We start from the raw sequence: 17,248 nt of genomic DNA on the forward strand, positions 1-17,248 counted from the left end.
GCAACATATGGATGAAAGCAACCATGATATGGTTCAGATGCTTACCTAAACATTGACCACCGTATTGAATCCCTTAATTAAAAATATGACACAATCGAACCAGCGGATGACAGCGCAAAAGGCGTGAATGGCTGACTTCTTGGGTGTGCCACAACCCCATCGACACCCTCCAAGGGATGAGATAAGGGAAAACCAAGGGGTAACCTTCGAAGAAGACCCTACTATTCACCAAACTCCACAAAACCAACTGCCACCAGAGATGGTAAATTAGGGAGTAGGAGTCAAACCCCCTAGGGATGAACCACAAATCCCCAGGGAGAGAGAGCCAATGATAGTAATGGTAAATATAAACCAAAATGTTGATGATGTCATACAGCAAATTCGACATAATGATATGGCAGCAGATAACAATCTGGCAGCTATGGTCGAAAGGATTATGGCACGAAATGGGGTGAATTTTGTCCTTCGAATGCCAAATTATACATCACCCTTGTCGGAAGATATCCTACAGATAGATATACCCCCTAGAACGAAAATTCCTAAATTTACTAAGTTTTTTAGGGATACCACTGAATCCACTATCAAACATGTGGCTAGGTATATAATAGAGGTAGGAGACATTTCGAACAACGAAAACCTTAGGATAAAGTACTTCCCAAGTTCTCTCACGAAGAATACCTTCACGCGATTTAGAACCTTGCCACAAAATTCGATCCACACTTGGAATCAGTTAGAAAGAATGTTCCATGAGCTGTTTTACATGGGGCAAATGAAGATAAGTCTGAAGGAATTGGCCAGTATTGAACAAAAATTCACTGAGCCAATTGATGATTATCTAAATATATTTCGATTGCTTAAAGCTAGGTGTTTTACACAGGTATCAGAGCATGAGTTGGTCGAAATGGCTGCTGGGGGCCTTGACTATTCTATTAAGAAAAAGTTAGACACACAATATTTGAGAGATATGGCCCGACTGGATGATAGGGTTCGACAATTAGAACGCTTGAAGGAAGAAAAGGCTAGAGAAAATAAGAATAAAAGAGTGGCCTACATCGAATTCAATAATGATGATGAAGGATCCAATAATGAGTCTTTAGACTTCGACGAAAATGAAATCGACCTTGCTGAGTTGAAACAAGGGCCACCTTATTCTTGTAAGGTCTTGGCCCCATCGAATGGAAAAACCCCTATCGAACCAGAAAAGAATGATAAATTTCCTAAGAAAACTTACACATTCGACGTTACAAAATGTGAAGAAATCTTCGATTTGTTTGTTAAGGATGTTCAAATGATAGTGCCTCCCGGTGCTAAAATGCCTCCTTTGGAACAAAGAAAGAAAAGAGGGTTTTGTAAGTACCATAATTTTCTGGGTCATAAAACGTCTCAATATTTTCTTTTCAGGGATCTTGTCCAGAATGTTATTCAGGAAGGAAGACTCAAATTCAGGGACAAACCCAGAAGCCAAATGAAAATTGACTCTGACCCTCTACAAGTTGCTGATGCCCACTACACAGAGCCAGATGAAGTCAATATGGTCAAAGTTGCTGATGACTTCAACCACACCATCACCATGGACGAAGTTACTAAGGACTTCGTCAAAAAAGTTGTCATGGTTAGGGTCTCTGAGCATCATGACCAGGAATTCCTCAAGAACTTTATAAATAAAGCCGTTGAAAGCTTCACCAACGGAACCACTGATGGTTTCGATACCAGGGTCACTGAAGATTCCAACTTGATGATAGTAACAAAAGAGATTGCTGATAATTTCAGTCAAATTGATTAAACAAAACGAATGGGTCCCACTACTAAACCTATCTCCTTCATGCCCAATGTTGAGGCTTAAAATGGAAAATGGGTGAAGCCAGTTGAGGGTAGAAAACGTGGCCAGGGAAAATGGAAAAACTTCGAAGTAGACAGAGGTTCGTCACTGGCATACCGTAAGGAATTCCAGGCTTCCAGAAAAACATCCCACATCTCTGAAAACTACAAAGGGAAAAATCTCATGACAAGGTCTTAGTGGAGAAGGGAACATAGAAGGACGAAAGCACAGAGGGAGACTGAAGAAAAGGAAAAAGCTGAATCCAGCACCAATGTGTCTGCCAGGAAGAAGGAGAAAAAGGAAATAAGTCTTGCCAAAGGAAAGTTTAACACTCCGGTAGAGGCAGGCAAAGAGAAATATGATTGAATGGTGGCCGCATACTAAATGCTAATGGATGACTTCGACTCTGGGTCAAAGCCCTCACTGGATATCTTAGTTGGTGTGGTATCAGTGTTGCTCAGAGAATTCGACTAGATAATAGAGTTCGAAGACACTAACATCATCATAGAAAGGGAAATGGCCGCTCATAGACCAGTGTGATATTATGTAATGAACAATGGTTGCGTAGAGGAGAAAAATCCTTTCTTCGAGAGACCAGATGAGGCAATGCAGAGTCATCTTGTAGCGGGAAATTCATGATCATCAAGCTATTGACAAGCTAGAGATCAATTAACAAGAGTCTCCACCGCGCTTTTATTATTTCCGAGGGAAAAGGGAAAAAGTACGAACAAAACCCAATTAGGTAAGAAGTTTTCAAATAAAAACTAATAAAAGTCAGAGATCACAGGTAAGGGGGTTGATTACACAGAGGGAAGGTGTTAGCACCCAAAGTGTCCTAGGTACTCCTAGGGAGCCCTTTTTGTATGCATATGTATTTTGTACAAAGTGATGTTTACAAACAAATAGAATGGGGGATGAGAAGAGAATTCATTAATTATATTTTTGTGTTTGACAAGACCTTCGGTCTTGTGCCTACGTACCAACATAAAAATGAGGGATCAAAACCTCGTAGTTTGTGCTACAAATTTCAAAATGAGTGTGATGGTTTTAACAAAAATTTAAGTTTTGAAAGACACAAAGTCCTAAAAATGATTTGAATGAGTTAGTTATTTTTGGCTTTTTGAAAGTTTAAGTCATGTATAGTTAAGTTCATTTACAAATTTTATTTGAGAAAATAAGTTTGAAAATGCAATGGCATAAGGCCAAAGTTTCTATCTTTTGCAAAAATGGTCAAAGTTTAGAACAAAGTAGTTCACACAAAGAAGATTTTGAAAATGGAGGGAGAGATTTTGAAATTAAAGAAATGGGGAGAAGATGAAGAGACTATCCTATGCACAAAATTTAAAAGTTTAAAGTTAAAAAGATCTGACCAAATGGGTAGCAATCCAATAGACAAGTATGTCAATAGAAACCCAGAATTCCCTTGGACTTTTCAGAATCCAGCAACACACATATGCACATTTATATCAATCTTGAAGAGCAAATGCATCAAATAAAGATGGCCTCATCCAAGCTCATCCACTTCAATGATCTTCTTCAAAATAGCCCATGCGACAGATGAATTCCACAAGTCACAGGTTCTACATAACAACTTAGCAATGATCAATGTTGCAGATGAATCTGGAGAGATCTAGAATGATGTATCAGATGAATTTCAAATTTGCAAGCACTTGAGTCTTCAACAAATTGGCATTGGCCAAGTCCATTAGCAAAGGAATGTTGCCTAAGTTCTAAGTCCAATTGGGCAAGATCAAACCAACAGTCCACTCAAAAGTGTTTTAGGGTTTTTGTTGTTATTATGTACATTAATGGTCATAGACCACACAAGCAAACAAGGTATACACATCCGGCTAACTCTGCGTACTGTGATCGGTCACCGAAATTTAATTTGGTTTTAATTAATTAAAAGAATTAAAATCAATAGTAATAATGTGTTTATTATTATTGTCTTGTGGTGATCGGTTATGGCCTTAGTTTTCCTTTATTTTGTTTTGGGATTTTAAAATACGACCTGCGTGTCGTGCCTCTCTTTTAATCTCTTAATGTAACTTTTTTTCTCATCTCACTCCCTCGTATGTAAAACGAGTTTCTTTTATGTAATGTAATGTTATGAAGAAAAAGAAGACTTTAATATCAAAGGAGGACAACCTTTAAGATCTTGCTTGGAGAAGCTTAGATCGTTATTAGGTTAGCTTAGGTTCTCTCATTGGCTTGGGAGAACAATTGCACTAGGGGTCATAACTGTTTCATTATATATGTTGATGCATGTGAATGTATGTTGATGCATGTGAGATACGATTTATATGATAAATAAGCTGGTGAGATCAGAATAATTGCAAATTCCCTCTAATTAAATATTAAGTTTAAGCTGTCCAAGTTTTAGCACTCATCAAGACTAGTATCGGATAATGTAGGTTTCGCCTACGCGAGGTGCATGTTCTATATTAGTAAGGTGCGATGGGATGATTGTAATATCCAATTGCTAAAACAATGGGTCAAACTTAACTAAACAAATTATAATAAGATTATATGTGTTTAGAAGCAAGAGTTGGAAATGATCCATGTGATGGATTGGAATAAGGATTTATTCATCCAACTAAAATATTCGAGAGTTGTATTAGATACAATTGAAAGGAGTTCCTACCTAAATAACCTAGTTTTGTGTAATTCGCCTACGGGGACTTAAAACAAAGTGAAATGTGGATCTCGACCCACTAGAAAATCTTCCAACGGGATTTTCCGAATCAAATGGTGAGGGTCATTTGTTTTGAGTAAAATAGTGGGAGAATATTTAATTAAAGGCCTAATTAAATATGTTATTGATACTTATATTTTCATTATTTTCACGTAGATTACCATGACAACAAACTGAAGGAGAATTGCGGTCCAAAACGCAGCGGAAATTAAAATTTTCTCCTTTAGAGATCCTTACGAATGGTCATGATCAGTGATAGAATATTTACCTCTTGTGACGATTGAAACCTTTGGTGCAGATCTCTTGTGACAATCAAAACCTTTGATGCAGATCCACGGAGCGATCACGAACGTTGAACGATGACAACGTCTCTACTCAGTCCACACGAACGGATTCCTTCAATCTCAGTGCTAGCTGGTACGAATGAAGGCTTTGAGTGAGAGAGAGAGAGAGAGAGAGAAAACAAAATTAATGCAACCGCGATTTATGCTTCTGCACAAGGGTTCTATTTATAGAACCACTTGTATGGGCTTCAAGCTAAAAGCCCACTTAAGTGTATTTTGGCCCATATCTTATAATATGCCCAAAATCACTTAAGCCCATGGTACCTTACCATATTTCGTATTCTACTCAAGTACACCGTACCTTACGATGTTCTATAATCCACTTAAGGGCACCGTACCTTACGGTATTCCGTAGTTACTCTATCTCTCATCAATCCGTCCTTTGTGTGTGACCCTGTAGGTTTTCGTGACGTTGGCAATTATATTAAATCACACATTTAACATAATAAACAGTGAGCGGTATCTAGCAACACATCACTGCTACCCAAGACACGAAAATGTCATGTGATCTGACAAAACCTTCTGTGATAATACTTATGTGTATAATTACCCTTTTGCCCTTATGTCTATATTGAACACAAGGCATAGACCGTGTCATCCTTGTCCAGTTCAATATTAGGCCCATAGAAATTTATCCTGTTATGCAGGATGGGCAAATTCCATATAGGTCACTCATGTCCCTCAGCATGCTTCGTGGAGTACCCATCAACTGTCTTTATGGTTATCCAGTTACGGACAACTTTGGATCAGCAATAAAGCACTCGACTCTACATCTAGGATCCATAGTGGTTTCAGGTCGAAGAGTGGAATACACTATTATCACCATGAGAATAACTTATGACACTTTGCATAACTTTCTATATAGTATTCTCATAGCGGGTCAATCTGGTATAAATATTACTCCTAATATTCATACCTATGTTAAAGACTTGATAACTCTTTATCCATGATCCATGAGATGTGATCATCAGTCTACAAACATAATAGTCTTAATGCTTTAATGTTATCCCACTTCACACTAAAGCTCGACTACGGATACTTTAAGAATAGTGTCCTTATGTTTAATGTGTTCTCATGATTAAGTCACACTTAATACATTAAACGGACTATCTATTCCAGGGACTTTATTAATCAACAATAATAAAGAAAATGCCTTTTATTATTAATAAATAATTCGATACAAGTACCAAAAAGTATTGGCCTCTAGGGCTTACACCAACACAAACACCTCTAACAACATTTTGTGATCAATCCTTGACAAGGAAAAAAGTTGTTTGGGACAAATTTTCTGGATTGGCACCAAAATCTGAGGATTGTCCTCAAACATAATAGAAAGTTGTATGTCTTGGAGAAACCTGTTCCTGAAGAGGAACCTCCTAGTTCTGCACCTAAGGCAGAAAGAGATGCTTATAAGAAGCATGTCGATGATGCCAATGAAACTGCTTGTCTCATGCTAGCTACCATGAACTCAGAGTTGCAAAAGCAACATGAGAACATGGCAGCGTTCGATATGATCGAACACTTGAAGATACTCTATCAAGAGCAAGCAAGGCATGAAAGGTTTGAAGTTTCAAAAGCCATTTTTCAAGGCAAGTTAGCTGAGGGAGCCCCTGTAGGTCCCCATGTGCTCAAGATGATTGGGTATGTGGAAAACCTTTAGAGGTTGGGGTTTCCCTGTAACATCCCGAATTAAATAAGAGGATTATTTAATTAAGTTAATAATATATTTAATAATTTAATTTAATAAATTGGATTATTGGATTATTATTATTTTATTATTTGGAATAATAATTAGTGGAAAATATATAAGTTGGAATAAGAGAAAAAGGTTTCATTGTTGGTAAAGAATTTTCACGTGAAACAGAGAAAGCGGCTGAAAGGTGAAAAGTGGAGAAAGGGCAAAGAGGAAGAGCTAGAGGGCAAAGGTTGAAGAACGGAAAAGCTTGAAGCTCAGGGATTGCCGGATTATCTCAGGTAAGGGGGGGGTTTATCGTCGCTTAATGGGTATTATAGATTAACATGTCATGGGTAGTGAGAAACCGTTGAATTGACCCTAATTGGGATTGTTGAATGCTGAAAATTTGTGATGAATAAACTGGGTTTAAGCTGTAATTGAATCGGTAGTTGTGTGAGTCGTGATTTCCCGAACGTGTAGCTTTTTACGGAAATTGAATCGGAGGTCCGGAAGTCCTCCAACGGCGGAAAATGCGGAAACTCTGCATTCTGCCTTGTGTTAGCGCAGGAACTGCTGTTTTGTCTGCGTTAACCGGTTAACCCAGGGCGTTAACCGGTTAACACTGTTATATTTTGTGAAAATGTGCTGTTTTGCCTGCGTTAACCGGTTAACCCAGGGCGTTAACCGGTTAACACTGTTGCGTTTTGCCAGAAAATGTATTTTGTTCTGCGTTAACCGGTTAACCCAGGGCGTTAACCGGTTAACACTGTTGGAAATTGGAAAAATTGATATTTTCATGTTGTCTTCCATATTTGGTGATTGGCCTATTATAGGTAATTGTGATGAGTAATTTTGTTGAGTTTATGTTATGAAATGTTGATACAAGTATGTTGCTGAGTTGTTCCGTTTACGGAAAGTTGTTGAAAATACCGAGTTGTAGGCTTGGTGAGCCAAAGTTGATTTCGAGTTGATTTTTGTTGAAAACGTTGTTGTGTTGATATTATTAGTAGGTTGTCGACAGTTTAAAGTCGTGTATGCCATGTACATTCATATGCATTAAGTCGGAGCGTTGCTCACACCACGTTGGCCTGGATTGGCAAAATTTATGGAGCTTTGCTCACACCACGTTGGCCTGGATTGGCAAATTTTAAGTTGAAAGTTGAAGGCTTATGCCTTGATGCCCACTAAAATGGCAATGATTTAAGTTGGGAGTTTTACTCCGAATGGTACCACATGCATGACGAGTCGAGTCTCATTTGAGTTGCATTTTATGTTGTTATTGAGTATGATATTGAATTGATAACTGCCGTTGCTGTATGTGTAATCTGATTTGGGTGATGAAACGTGTTAAATTACTTAGCATTACATGATGAATTATAATGCTTGTTATATTGATTGAGAAACTCACCCTTACAGTTATTTTTCAGGTAACGAGCAATGAGTTGAGTAGAAGCTAATGCTTGGAGTCTCGTGTAGTCGCTTTAGGGGGTCATGCTCTGATAGATGTAACATCGGGACGGGATGTTTCAATCGTTTTGTTGTCGGTTGTTGAACCATTCTCATGTAATACGTTATAGGTTTTTGGAATGTTTGAGTTAATTTATATCTGCTGCGAATTGTGCAAAAATATTATTTTGATTAAATAATGAGCATGACAGTTATTATGTTGTTAAGTGTTGTGTGACACCCTTGGTGCATAATTACTCTGATTGATATGTGTTATTTTAATTAAATATTTGGGGTATTTTAGAAGGGTGTTACATTAGTGGTATCAGAGCAGGTCGGTCTGTCCGGCCAGTTGTCGTGTCGTTACTGTCTAACAATTATGTATTGTTACCAATCTAACTTTTAAGTTGTGTTGTGTTGATAAGTTGAAATGGCTGGAAGGAATGACGCTGCAATGGCTGCCGCAATGCAAGCAATGGCACAAGCTGTGCAGAACTTGCCAAATGCTGGTGGTGATGCTGGATCACGTAGCTTGGCGACTTTTCAGAGAGAGAATCCGCCGGTGTTTAAAGGGAAGCATGATCCAGATGCAGCCTTGGGATGGTTGAAAGAGATTGAGAGAATCTTCCGTGTTATGGATTGCACTCCAGCTCAGAAGGTTCGGTATGGTACTCACATGCTAGCAGTCGAAGCTGATGACTGGTGGCTAGAGACTCACGAGAGGTTGACCGTGGCAGGTGAAGACATTACTTGGGATGTATTCCGTAGGGAATTTCTGAGAAAGTATTATCCGGAAGATGTCCGTGGTAAGAAGGAAATTGAGTTCCTTGAGCTGAAGCAAGGAAACATGTCTGTCACTGATTATGCTGCGAAATTTGTGGAGCTGTCCAAATTTTATCCTCATTACACTGGTGCGGGTGCTGAATTTTCAAAGTGCATCAAGTTTGAAAACGGATTGCGCTCTGAGATTAAGAAGGCTGTTGGGTATCAGAAGATACGCATTTTTACTGAACTGGTTGATAGCTGCAGGATATTTGAAGAGGACAATAATGCTCATTACAAGATTGTCAGTGACCGCAAGGGAAAGCAGCATCAAAACCGTGGCAAGCCGTATGATGCTCCAGTGGGAAAAGGGAAACAAGGAACTGCTCCGGCTCAGAGGACTAGTAGGGGAGGTGCTCCTGCTGGTATAGTTTGCTTCAAATGTGGTCAGGCTGGTCATAAGAGTAATGTATGCACTGCTGAAGTAAAGAGGTGTTTTCGCTGTGGTAAGACTGGTCATGCAATAGCTGATTGCAAGCACAAGGAAGTGATTTGTTTTAATTGTGGCGAAGAAGGGCATATTGGAAGTCAGTGTCAGAAGCCAAAGAAATCTCAGACTGGGAAGGTGTTCGCATTGACCGGAACTCAAACCTCCTATGAGGACAGACTTATCCGAGGTACATGTTTCATATATGGTACTCCTTTAATTACTATTATTGATACCGGTGCTACCCACTGTTTTATTTCTGCTAACTGTGCTCGAAGACTGGGTTTAAAATTGTCCGCTTTGGATGGTGAATTGATTGTTGAGACCCCAGCTAAGGGATCAGTAACTACTTCTTTGGTATGTTTGAAATGTCCTTTGTCGATCTTCGATAAAGATTTCTATGTTGATTTAGTATGTTTGCAGTTGGATGGGATGGATGTAATTCTTGGTATGAACTGGTTAGAGTATAATTATGTTCATATAAATTGTCATCATAAGTCGGTGAGGTTTTCCACTCCTGAAGAGGAAGGAGTTGACTTATTACCTTTCAGAGAATTGCGAAAATTGATGAAAAAGGGAGCTCAGATGTTTTCTTTGATGGCGACGTTGTCGGTTGAAAGTAAAGCTAAGATAGAAGAACTGTTAGTGGTGAAAGAATTCCCTGAAGTTTTTCCTGATGCAATTCCCAGTGTGCCGCCAGAGAGGGAAGTTGAATTTACTATTGATCTGGTACCTGGTACTAGGCCTGTCTCGATGGCACCGTATAGAATGTCGGCATCTGAATTGTATGAATTAAAGAAGCAATTGGAAGACTTACTTGAGAAGAAGTTTATAAGACCAAGTGTGTCGCCGTGGGGAGCTCCAGTGTTGCTAGTAAAGAAGAAAGAGGGTAGTATGAGGCTTTGTATTGATTATAGACAATTGAATAAAGTAACGATCAAGAATAAGTATCCACTACCGAGGATAGATGATTTGATGGACCAATTAGTGGGTGCTTGTGTGTTCAGTAAAATTGATTTGAGATCGGGCTATCATCAGATCAGAGTGAAAGATGAAGACATCCAGAAGACAGCGTTCAGAACTCGGTATGGACATTATGAGTATTCTGTGATGCCTTTCGGTGTGACTAACGCGCCGGGAGTATTTATGGAATACATGAATCGTATTTTCCATACTTATCTGGATCATTTTGTGGTAGTATTTATTGATGATATTTTGATTTACTCTAAGTCCGAAGGAGAGCACCAGGAACATTTGAGATTAGTATTGGAGGTTTTGAAGGATAAGAAATTGTATGCGAAGTTGTCCAAGTGTGAGTTTTGGTTAAGAGAAGTCAGTTTTCTCGGCCATGTGATTTCAGGGAAAGGTATTGCTGTAGATCCTTCCAAGGTAGAAGCTGTATTGCAATGGGAAACTCCTAAGTCGGTTGTCGAGATTAGAAGCTTTTTGGGATTAGCTGGATATTATAGAAGATTTATTGAAGGATTTTCTAAGTTAGCACTTCCGTTGACTAAATTAACTTGCAAAGGTAAAGCTTTCGTGTGGGATGTTCAGTGCGAAGAGAGTTTTAATGAACTAAAGAGGAGATTGACGTCGGCGCCGGTTTTGACTTTGCCAAATCCGGGGGAACCGTTTATAATTTACTGTGATGCTTCGTTGATGGGTTTGGGAGGTGTGCTCATGCAAAATAATAAAGTAATTGCTTATGCGTCGCGACAGTTGAGAATTCATGAAAAGAACTATCCTACGCATGACCTTGAACTTGCTGCTGTAGTGTTTGCGCTAAAACTTTGGAGGCATTACCTTTATGGTTCCAGATTCGAAGTTTTCAGCGATCATAAAAGTTTAAAGTATCTATTTGATCAGAAAGAGCTGAACATGAGACAACGTAGGTGGTTCGAATTGCTTAAGGATTATGATTTCGGTTTGAATTATCATCCAGGAAAAGCAAATGTTGTGGCCGATGCTTTAAGTAGAAAGACCTTGCATGTGTCAGCAATGATGATTAAGGAGTTGGAGTTAATTGAGCAATTTCGGGATATGAGTTTGGTTTGCGAAGTAACACCGCAGAGTGTGATGCTAGGAATGCTAAAGATTAATAATGATTTTATGGATAGTATCCGAGAGGCACAGAAATTGGATGTGAAATTAGTAGATATCCTTAATCGTTGTGGTCAATCAGAGAAAAGTGACTTTACGGTTGATGCGAGAGGTGTGTTGAAATTAGGGGAAAGAATTTGTATTCCTGACGACGCAATTTTGAAGAGAAGTATTCTAGAGGAGGGTCATAGAAGCAGTTTGAGTATTCATCCAGGAGCTACTAAAATGTATCAGGATTTAAAGAAATTATTTTGGTGGCCCGGAATGAAAGAAGATGTGGCTCGTTTTGTGTATGCGTGCTTAACTTGTCAGAAGTCGAAGATTGAGCATCAGAAGCCTGCTGGGTTGATGCAACCGTTGGAAGTTCCAGAATGGAAATGGGATAGCATTTCTATGGACTTTGTAACGGGGCTGCCTGCTACCTTACGAGGGCATGATTCGATTTGGGTGATCGTTGATAGGCTCACGAAGTCGGCTCACTTCATACCTATTAATATCACTTACCCAATTGCGAAGTTGGCAGAGATTTACGTCCGAGTAGTTGTAAAGTTGCATGGTGTTCCTCTGTGTATTGTGTCGGACAGAGATCCGAGGTTTACATCGGGATTTTGGAAAAGTTTGCAAGATTCGTTGGGATCTAAGTTGAGGTTGAGTTCGGCATATCATCCTCAAACTGATGGTCAGACTGAGAGAACTATTCAGTCATTGGAAGATTTACTGAGAGCTTGTGTTCTTGAACAAGGAGGTTCGTGGGATACTTATCTTCCATTGATCGAGTTCACATACAATAATAGTTACCATTCTAGTATCGGAATGGCGCCTTTTGAAGCATTATATGGTCGTAGATGTAGAACTCCGTTGTGTTGGCACGAATCTGGTGAGGGTGTAGTACTTGGACCAGAGTTAGTTCGAGAAACTACCGAGAAAGTGAAGTTTATCCGGGAGAAGATGAAAGCTTCTCAGAGTAGACAGAAGAGTTACCATGACAAGCGGAAGAAGGATTTAGAATTTCAAGCTGGTGACCATGTGTTTTTGAGAGTCACGCCTGTGACCGGAGTTGGGAGGGCTTTGAAGTCTAAAAAGCTCACTCCTCGCTTCATTGGTCCGTATCAAATCTTAGAACGGGTTGGAAGAGTTGCTTATCGGATGGCATTACCACCTAATCTTTCGAATTTGCATGATGTATTCCATGTGTCGCAGCTTCGGAAGTATATCTCAGATCCGTCTCATGTGGTTAGTATGGATGATGTACAAGTGCGAGATAATTTAACAGTAGAGACAAAGCCTGTACGAGTTGAAGATCGTGAAACAAAGACTCTTCGAGGAAAAGAGATTGTGTTGGTTAAAGTCGTTTGGTTGGGAGCTACGGGCGAAAGCATGACATGGGAACTTGAGAGTCGGATGAAGAAGTCTTATCCAGAGTTATTTGCTTGAGGTATGTTTTCGAGGACGAAAACTCTTTTAGTAGGGGAGAGTTGTAACATCCCGAATTAAATAAGAGGATTATTTAATTAAGTTAATAATATATTTAATAATTTAATTTAATAAATTGGATTATTGGATTATTATTATTTTATTATTTGGAATAATAATTAGTGGAAAATATATAAGTTGGAATAAGAGAAAAAGGTTTCATTGTTGGTAAAGAATTTTCACGTGAAACAGAGAAAGCGGCTGAAAGGTGAAAAGTGGAGAAAGGGCAAAGAGGAAGAGCTAGAGGGCAAAGGTTGAAGAACGGAAAAGCTTGAAGCTCAGGGATTGCCGGATTATCTCAGGTAAGGGGGGGGTTTATCGTCGCTTAATGGGTATTATAGATTAACATGTCATGGGTAGTGAGAAACCGTTGAATTGACCCTAATTGGGATTGTTGAATGCTGAAAATTTGTGATGAATAAACTGGGTTTAAGCTGTAATTGAATCGGTAGTTGTGTGAGTCGTGATTTCCCGAACGTGTAGCTTTTTACGGAAATTGAATCGGAGGTCCGGAAGTCCTCCAACGGCGGAAAATGCGGAAACTCTACATTCTGCCTTGTGTTAGCGCAGGAACTGCTGTTTTGTCTGCGTTAACCGGTTAACCCAGGGCGTTAACCGGTTAACACTGTTATATTTTGTGAAAATGTGCTGTTTTGCCTGCGTTAACCGGTTAACCCAGGGCGTTAACCGGTTAACACTGTTGCGTTTTGCCAGAAAATGTATTTTGTTCTGCGTTAACCGTTAACCCAGGGCGTTAACCGGTTAACACTGTTGGAAATTGGAAAAATTGATATTTTCATGTTGTCTTCCATATTTGGTGATTGGCCTATTATAGGTAATTGTGATGAGTAATTTTGTTGAGTTTATGTTATGAAATGTTGATACAAGTATGTTGCTGAGTTGTTCCGTTTACGGAAAGTTGTTGAAAATACCGAGTTGTAGGCTTGGTGAGCCAAAGTTGATTTCGAGTTGATTTTTGTTGAAAACGTTGTTGTGTTGATATTATTAGTAGGTTGTCGACAGTTTAAAGTCGTGTATGCCATGTACATTCATATGCATTAAGTCGGAGCGTTGCTCACACCACGTTGGCCTGGATTGGCAAAATTTATGGAGCTTTGCTCACACCACGTTGGCCTGGATTGGCAAATTTTAAGTTGAAAGTTGAAGGCTTATGCCTTGATGCCCACTAAAATGGCAATGATTTAAGTTGGGAGTTTTACTCCGAATGGTACCACATGCATGACGAGTCGAGTCTCATTTGAGTTGCATTTTATGTTGTTATTGAGTATGATATTGAATTGATAACTGCCGTTGCTGTATGTGTAATCTGATTTGGGTGATGAAACGTGTTAAATTACTTAGCATTACATGATGAATTATAATGCTTGTTATATTGATTGAGAAACTCACCCTTACAGTTATTTTTCAGGTAACGAGCAATGAGTTGAGTAGAAGCTAATGCTTGGAGTCTCGTGTAGTCGCTTTAGGGGGTCATGCTCTGATAGATGTAACATCGGGACGGGATGTTTCAATCGTTTTGTTGTCGGTTGTTGAACCATTTTCATGTAATACGTTATAGGTTTTTGGAATGTTTGAGTTAATTTATATCTGCTGCGAATTGTGCAAAAATATTATTTTGATTAAATAATGAGCATGACAGTTATTATGTTGTTAAGTGTTGTGTGACACCCTTGGTGCATAATTACTCTGATTGATATGTGTTATTTTAATTAAATATTTGGGGTATTTTAGAAGGGTGTTACATTAGTGGTATCAGAGCAGGTCGGTCTGTCCGGCCAGTTGTCGTGTCGTTACTGTCTAACAATTATGTATTGTTACCAATCTAACTTTTAAGTTGTGTTGTGTTGATAAGTTGAAATGGCTGGAAGGAATGACGCTGCAATGGCTGCCGCAATGCAAGCAATGGCACAAGCTGTGCAGAACTTGCCAAATGCTGGTGGTGATGCTGGATCACGTAGCTTGGCGACTTTTCAGAGAGAGAATCCGCCGGTGTTTAAAGGGAAGCATGATCCAGATGCAGCCTTGGGATGGTTGAAAGAGATTGAGAGAATCTTCCGTGTTATGGATTGCACTCCAGCTCAGAAGGTTCGGTATGGTACTCACATGCTAGCAGTCGAAGCTGATGACTGGTGGCTAGAGACTCACGAGAGGTTGACCGTGGCAGGTGAAGACATTACTTGGGATGTATTCCGTAGGGAATTTCTGAGAAAGTATTATCCGGAAGATGTCCGTGGTAAGAAGGAAATTGAGTTCCTTGAGCTGAAGCAAGGAAACATGTCTGTCACTGATTATGCTGCGAAATTTGTGGAGCTGTCCAAATTTTATCCTCATTACACTGGTGCGGGTGCTGAATTTTCAAAGTGCATCAAGTTTGAAAACGGATTGCGCTCTGAGATTAAGAAGGCTGTTGGGTATCAGAAGATACGCATTTTTACTGAACTGGTTGATAGCTGCAGGATATTTGAAGAGGACAATAATGCTCATTACAAGATTGTCAGTGACCGCAAGGGAAAGCAGCATCAAAACCGTGGCAAGCCGTATGATGCTCCAGTGGGAAAAGGGAAACAAGGAACTGCTCCGGCTCAGAGGACTAGTAGGGGAGGTGCTCCTGCTGGTATAGTTTGCTTCAAATGTGGTCAGGCTGGTCATAAGAGTAATGTATGCACTGCTGAAGTAAAGAGGTGTTTTCGCTGTGGTAAGACTGGTCATGCAATAGCTGATTGCAAGCACAAGGAAGTGATTTGTTTTAATTGTGGCGAAGAAGGGCATATTGGAAGTCAGTGTCAGAAGCCAAAGAAATCTCAGACTGGGAAGGTGTTCGCATTGACCGGAACTCAAACCTCCTATGAGGACAGACTTATCCGAGGTACATGTTTCATATATGGTACTCCTTTAATTACTATTATTGATACCGGTGCTACCCACTGTTTTATTTCTGCTAACTGTGCTCGAAGACTGGGTTTAAAATTGTCCGCTTTGGATGGTGAATTGATTGTTGAGACCCCAGCTAAGGGATCAGTAACTACTTCTTTGGTATGTTTGAAATGTCCTTTGTCGATCTTCGATAAAGATTTCTATGTTGATTTAGTATGTTTGCAGTTGGATGGGATGGATGTAATTCTTGGTATGAACTGGTTAGAGTATAATTATGTTCATATAAATTGTCATCATAAGTCGGTGAGGTTTTCCACTCCTGAAGAGGAAGGAGTTGACTTATTACCTTTCAGAGAATTGCGAAAATTGATGAAAAGGGAGCTCAGATGTTTTCTTTGATGGCGACGTTGTCGGTTGAAAGTAAAGCTAAGATAGAAGAACTGTTAGTGGTGAAAGAATTCCCTGAAGTTTTTCCTGATGCAATTCCCAGTGTGCCGCCAGAGAGGGAAGTTGAATTTACTATTGATCTGGTACCTGGTACTAGGCCTGTCTCGATGGCACCGTATAGAATGTCGGCATCTGAATTGTATGAATTAAAGAAGCAATTGGAAGACTTACTTGAGAAGAAGTTTATAAGACCAAGTGTGTCGCCGTGGGGAGCTCCAGTGTTGCTAGTAAAGAAGAAAGAGGGTAGTATGAGGCTTTGTATTGATTATAGACAATTGAATAAAGTAACGATCAAGAATAAGTATCCACTACCGAGGATAGATGATTTGATGGACCAATTAGTGGGTGCTTGTGTGTTCAGTAAAATTGATTTGAGATCGGGCTATCATCAGATCAGAGTGAAAGATGAAGACATCCAGAAGACAGCGTTCAGAACTCGGTATGGACATTATGAGTATTCTGTGATGCCTTTCGGTGTGACTAACGCGCCGGGAGTATTTATGGAATACATGAATCGTATTTTCCATACTTATCTGGATCATTTTGTGGTAGTATTTATTGATGATATTTTGATTTACTCTAAGTCCGAAGGAGAGCACCAGGAACATTTGAGATTAGTATTGGAGGTTTTGAAGGATAAGAAATTGTATGCGAAGTTGTCCAAGTGTGAGTTTTGGTTAAGAGAAGTCAGTTTTCTCGGCCATGTGATTTCAGGGAAAGGTATTGCTGTAGATCCTTCCAAGGTAGAAGCTGTATTGCAATGGGAAACTCCTAAGTCGGTTGTCGAGATTAGAAGCTTTTTGGGATTAGCTGGATATTATAGAAGATTTATTGAAGGATTTTCTAAGTTAGCACTTCCGTTGACTAAATTAACTTGCAAAGGTAAAGCTTTCGTGTGGGATGTTCAGTGCGAAGAGAGTTTTAATGAACTAAAGAGGAGATTGACGTCGGCGCCGGTTTTGACTTTGCCAAATCCGGGGAACCGTTTATAATTTACTGTGATGCTTCGTTGATGGGTTTGGGAGGTGTGCTCATGCAAAATAATAAAGTAATTGCTTATGCGTCGCGACAGTTGAGAATTCATGAAAAGAACTATCCTACGCAT

At 39.5% G+C, this 17,248-nt stretch overlaps 1 protein-coding gene across 1 annotated transcript; it reads left to right on the forward strand.

The window, feature by feature from the left end:
- The first annotated feature begins 337 nt into the window (after positions 1 to 337).
- LOC127080493 (uncharacterized) lies at positions 338 to 1,783 on the forward strand. The gene is made up of 2 exons (XM_051020804.1): positions 338 to 1,344; positions 1,402 to 1,783. Exons 1-2 carry the CDS (start codon positions 338 to 340, stop codon positions 1,781 to 1,783), a joined length of 1,389 nt encoding a protein of 462 aa, XP_050876761.1.
- Positions 1,784 to 17,248: the final 15,465 nt, after the last annotated feature.

This window comes from Lathyrus oleraceus, chromosome 5 (assembly GCF_024323335.1).
Source record: "Lathyrus oleraceus cultivar Zhongwan6 chromosome 5, CAAS_Psat_ZW6_1.0, whole genome shotgun sequence".
NCBI classification, from domain to species: Eukaryota; Viridiplantae; Streptophyta; class Magnoliopsida; order Fabales; family Fabaceae; genus Lathyrus; species Lathyrus oleraceus.

Bases quoted from the DNA above. Each gene is read 5' to 3' on its own strand.
- LOC127080493 (XM_051020804.1), top strand. From the start codon at position 338: ATGGTAAATATAAACCAAAATGTTGATGATGTCATACAGCAAATTCGA. The intron at 1,345-1,401 runs GTTTTGTAAGTA...TTTTCTTTTCAG, and splicing joins GAACAAAGAAAGAAAAGAGG to GGATCTTGTCCAGAATGTTA.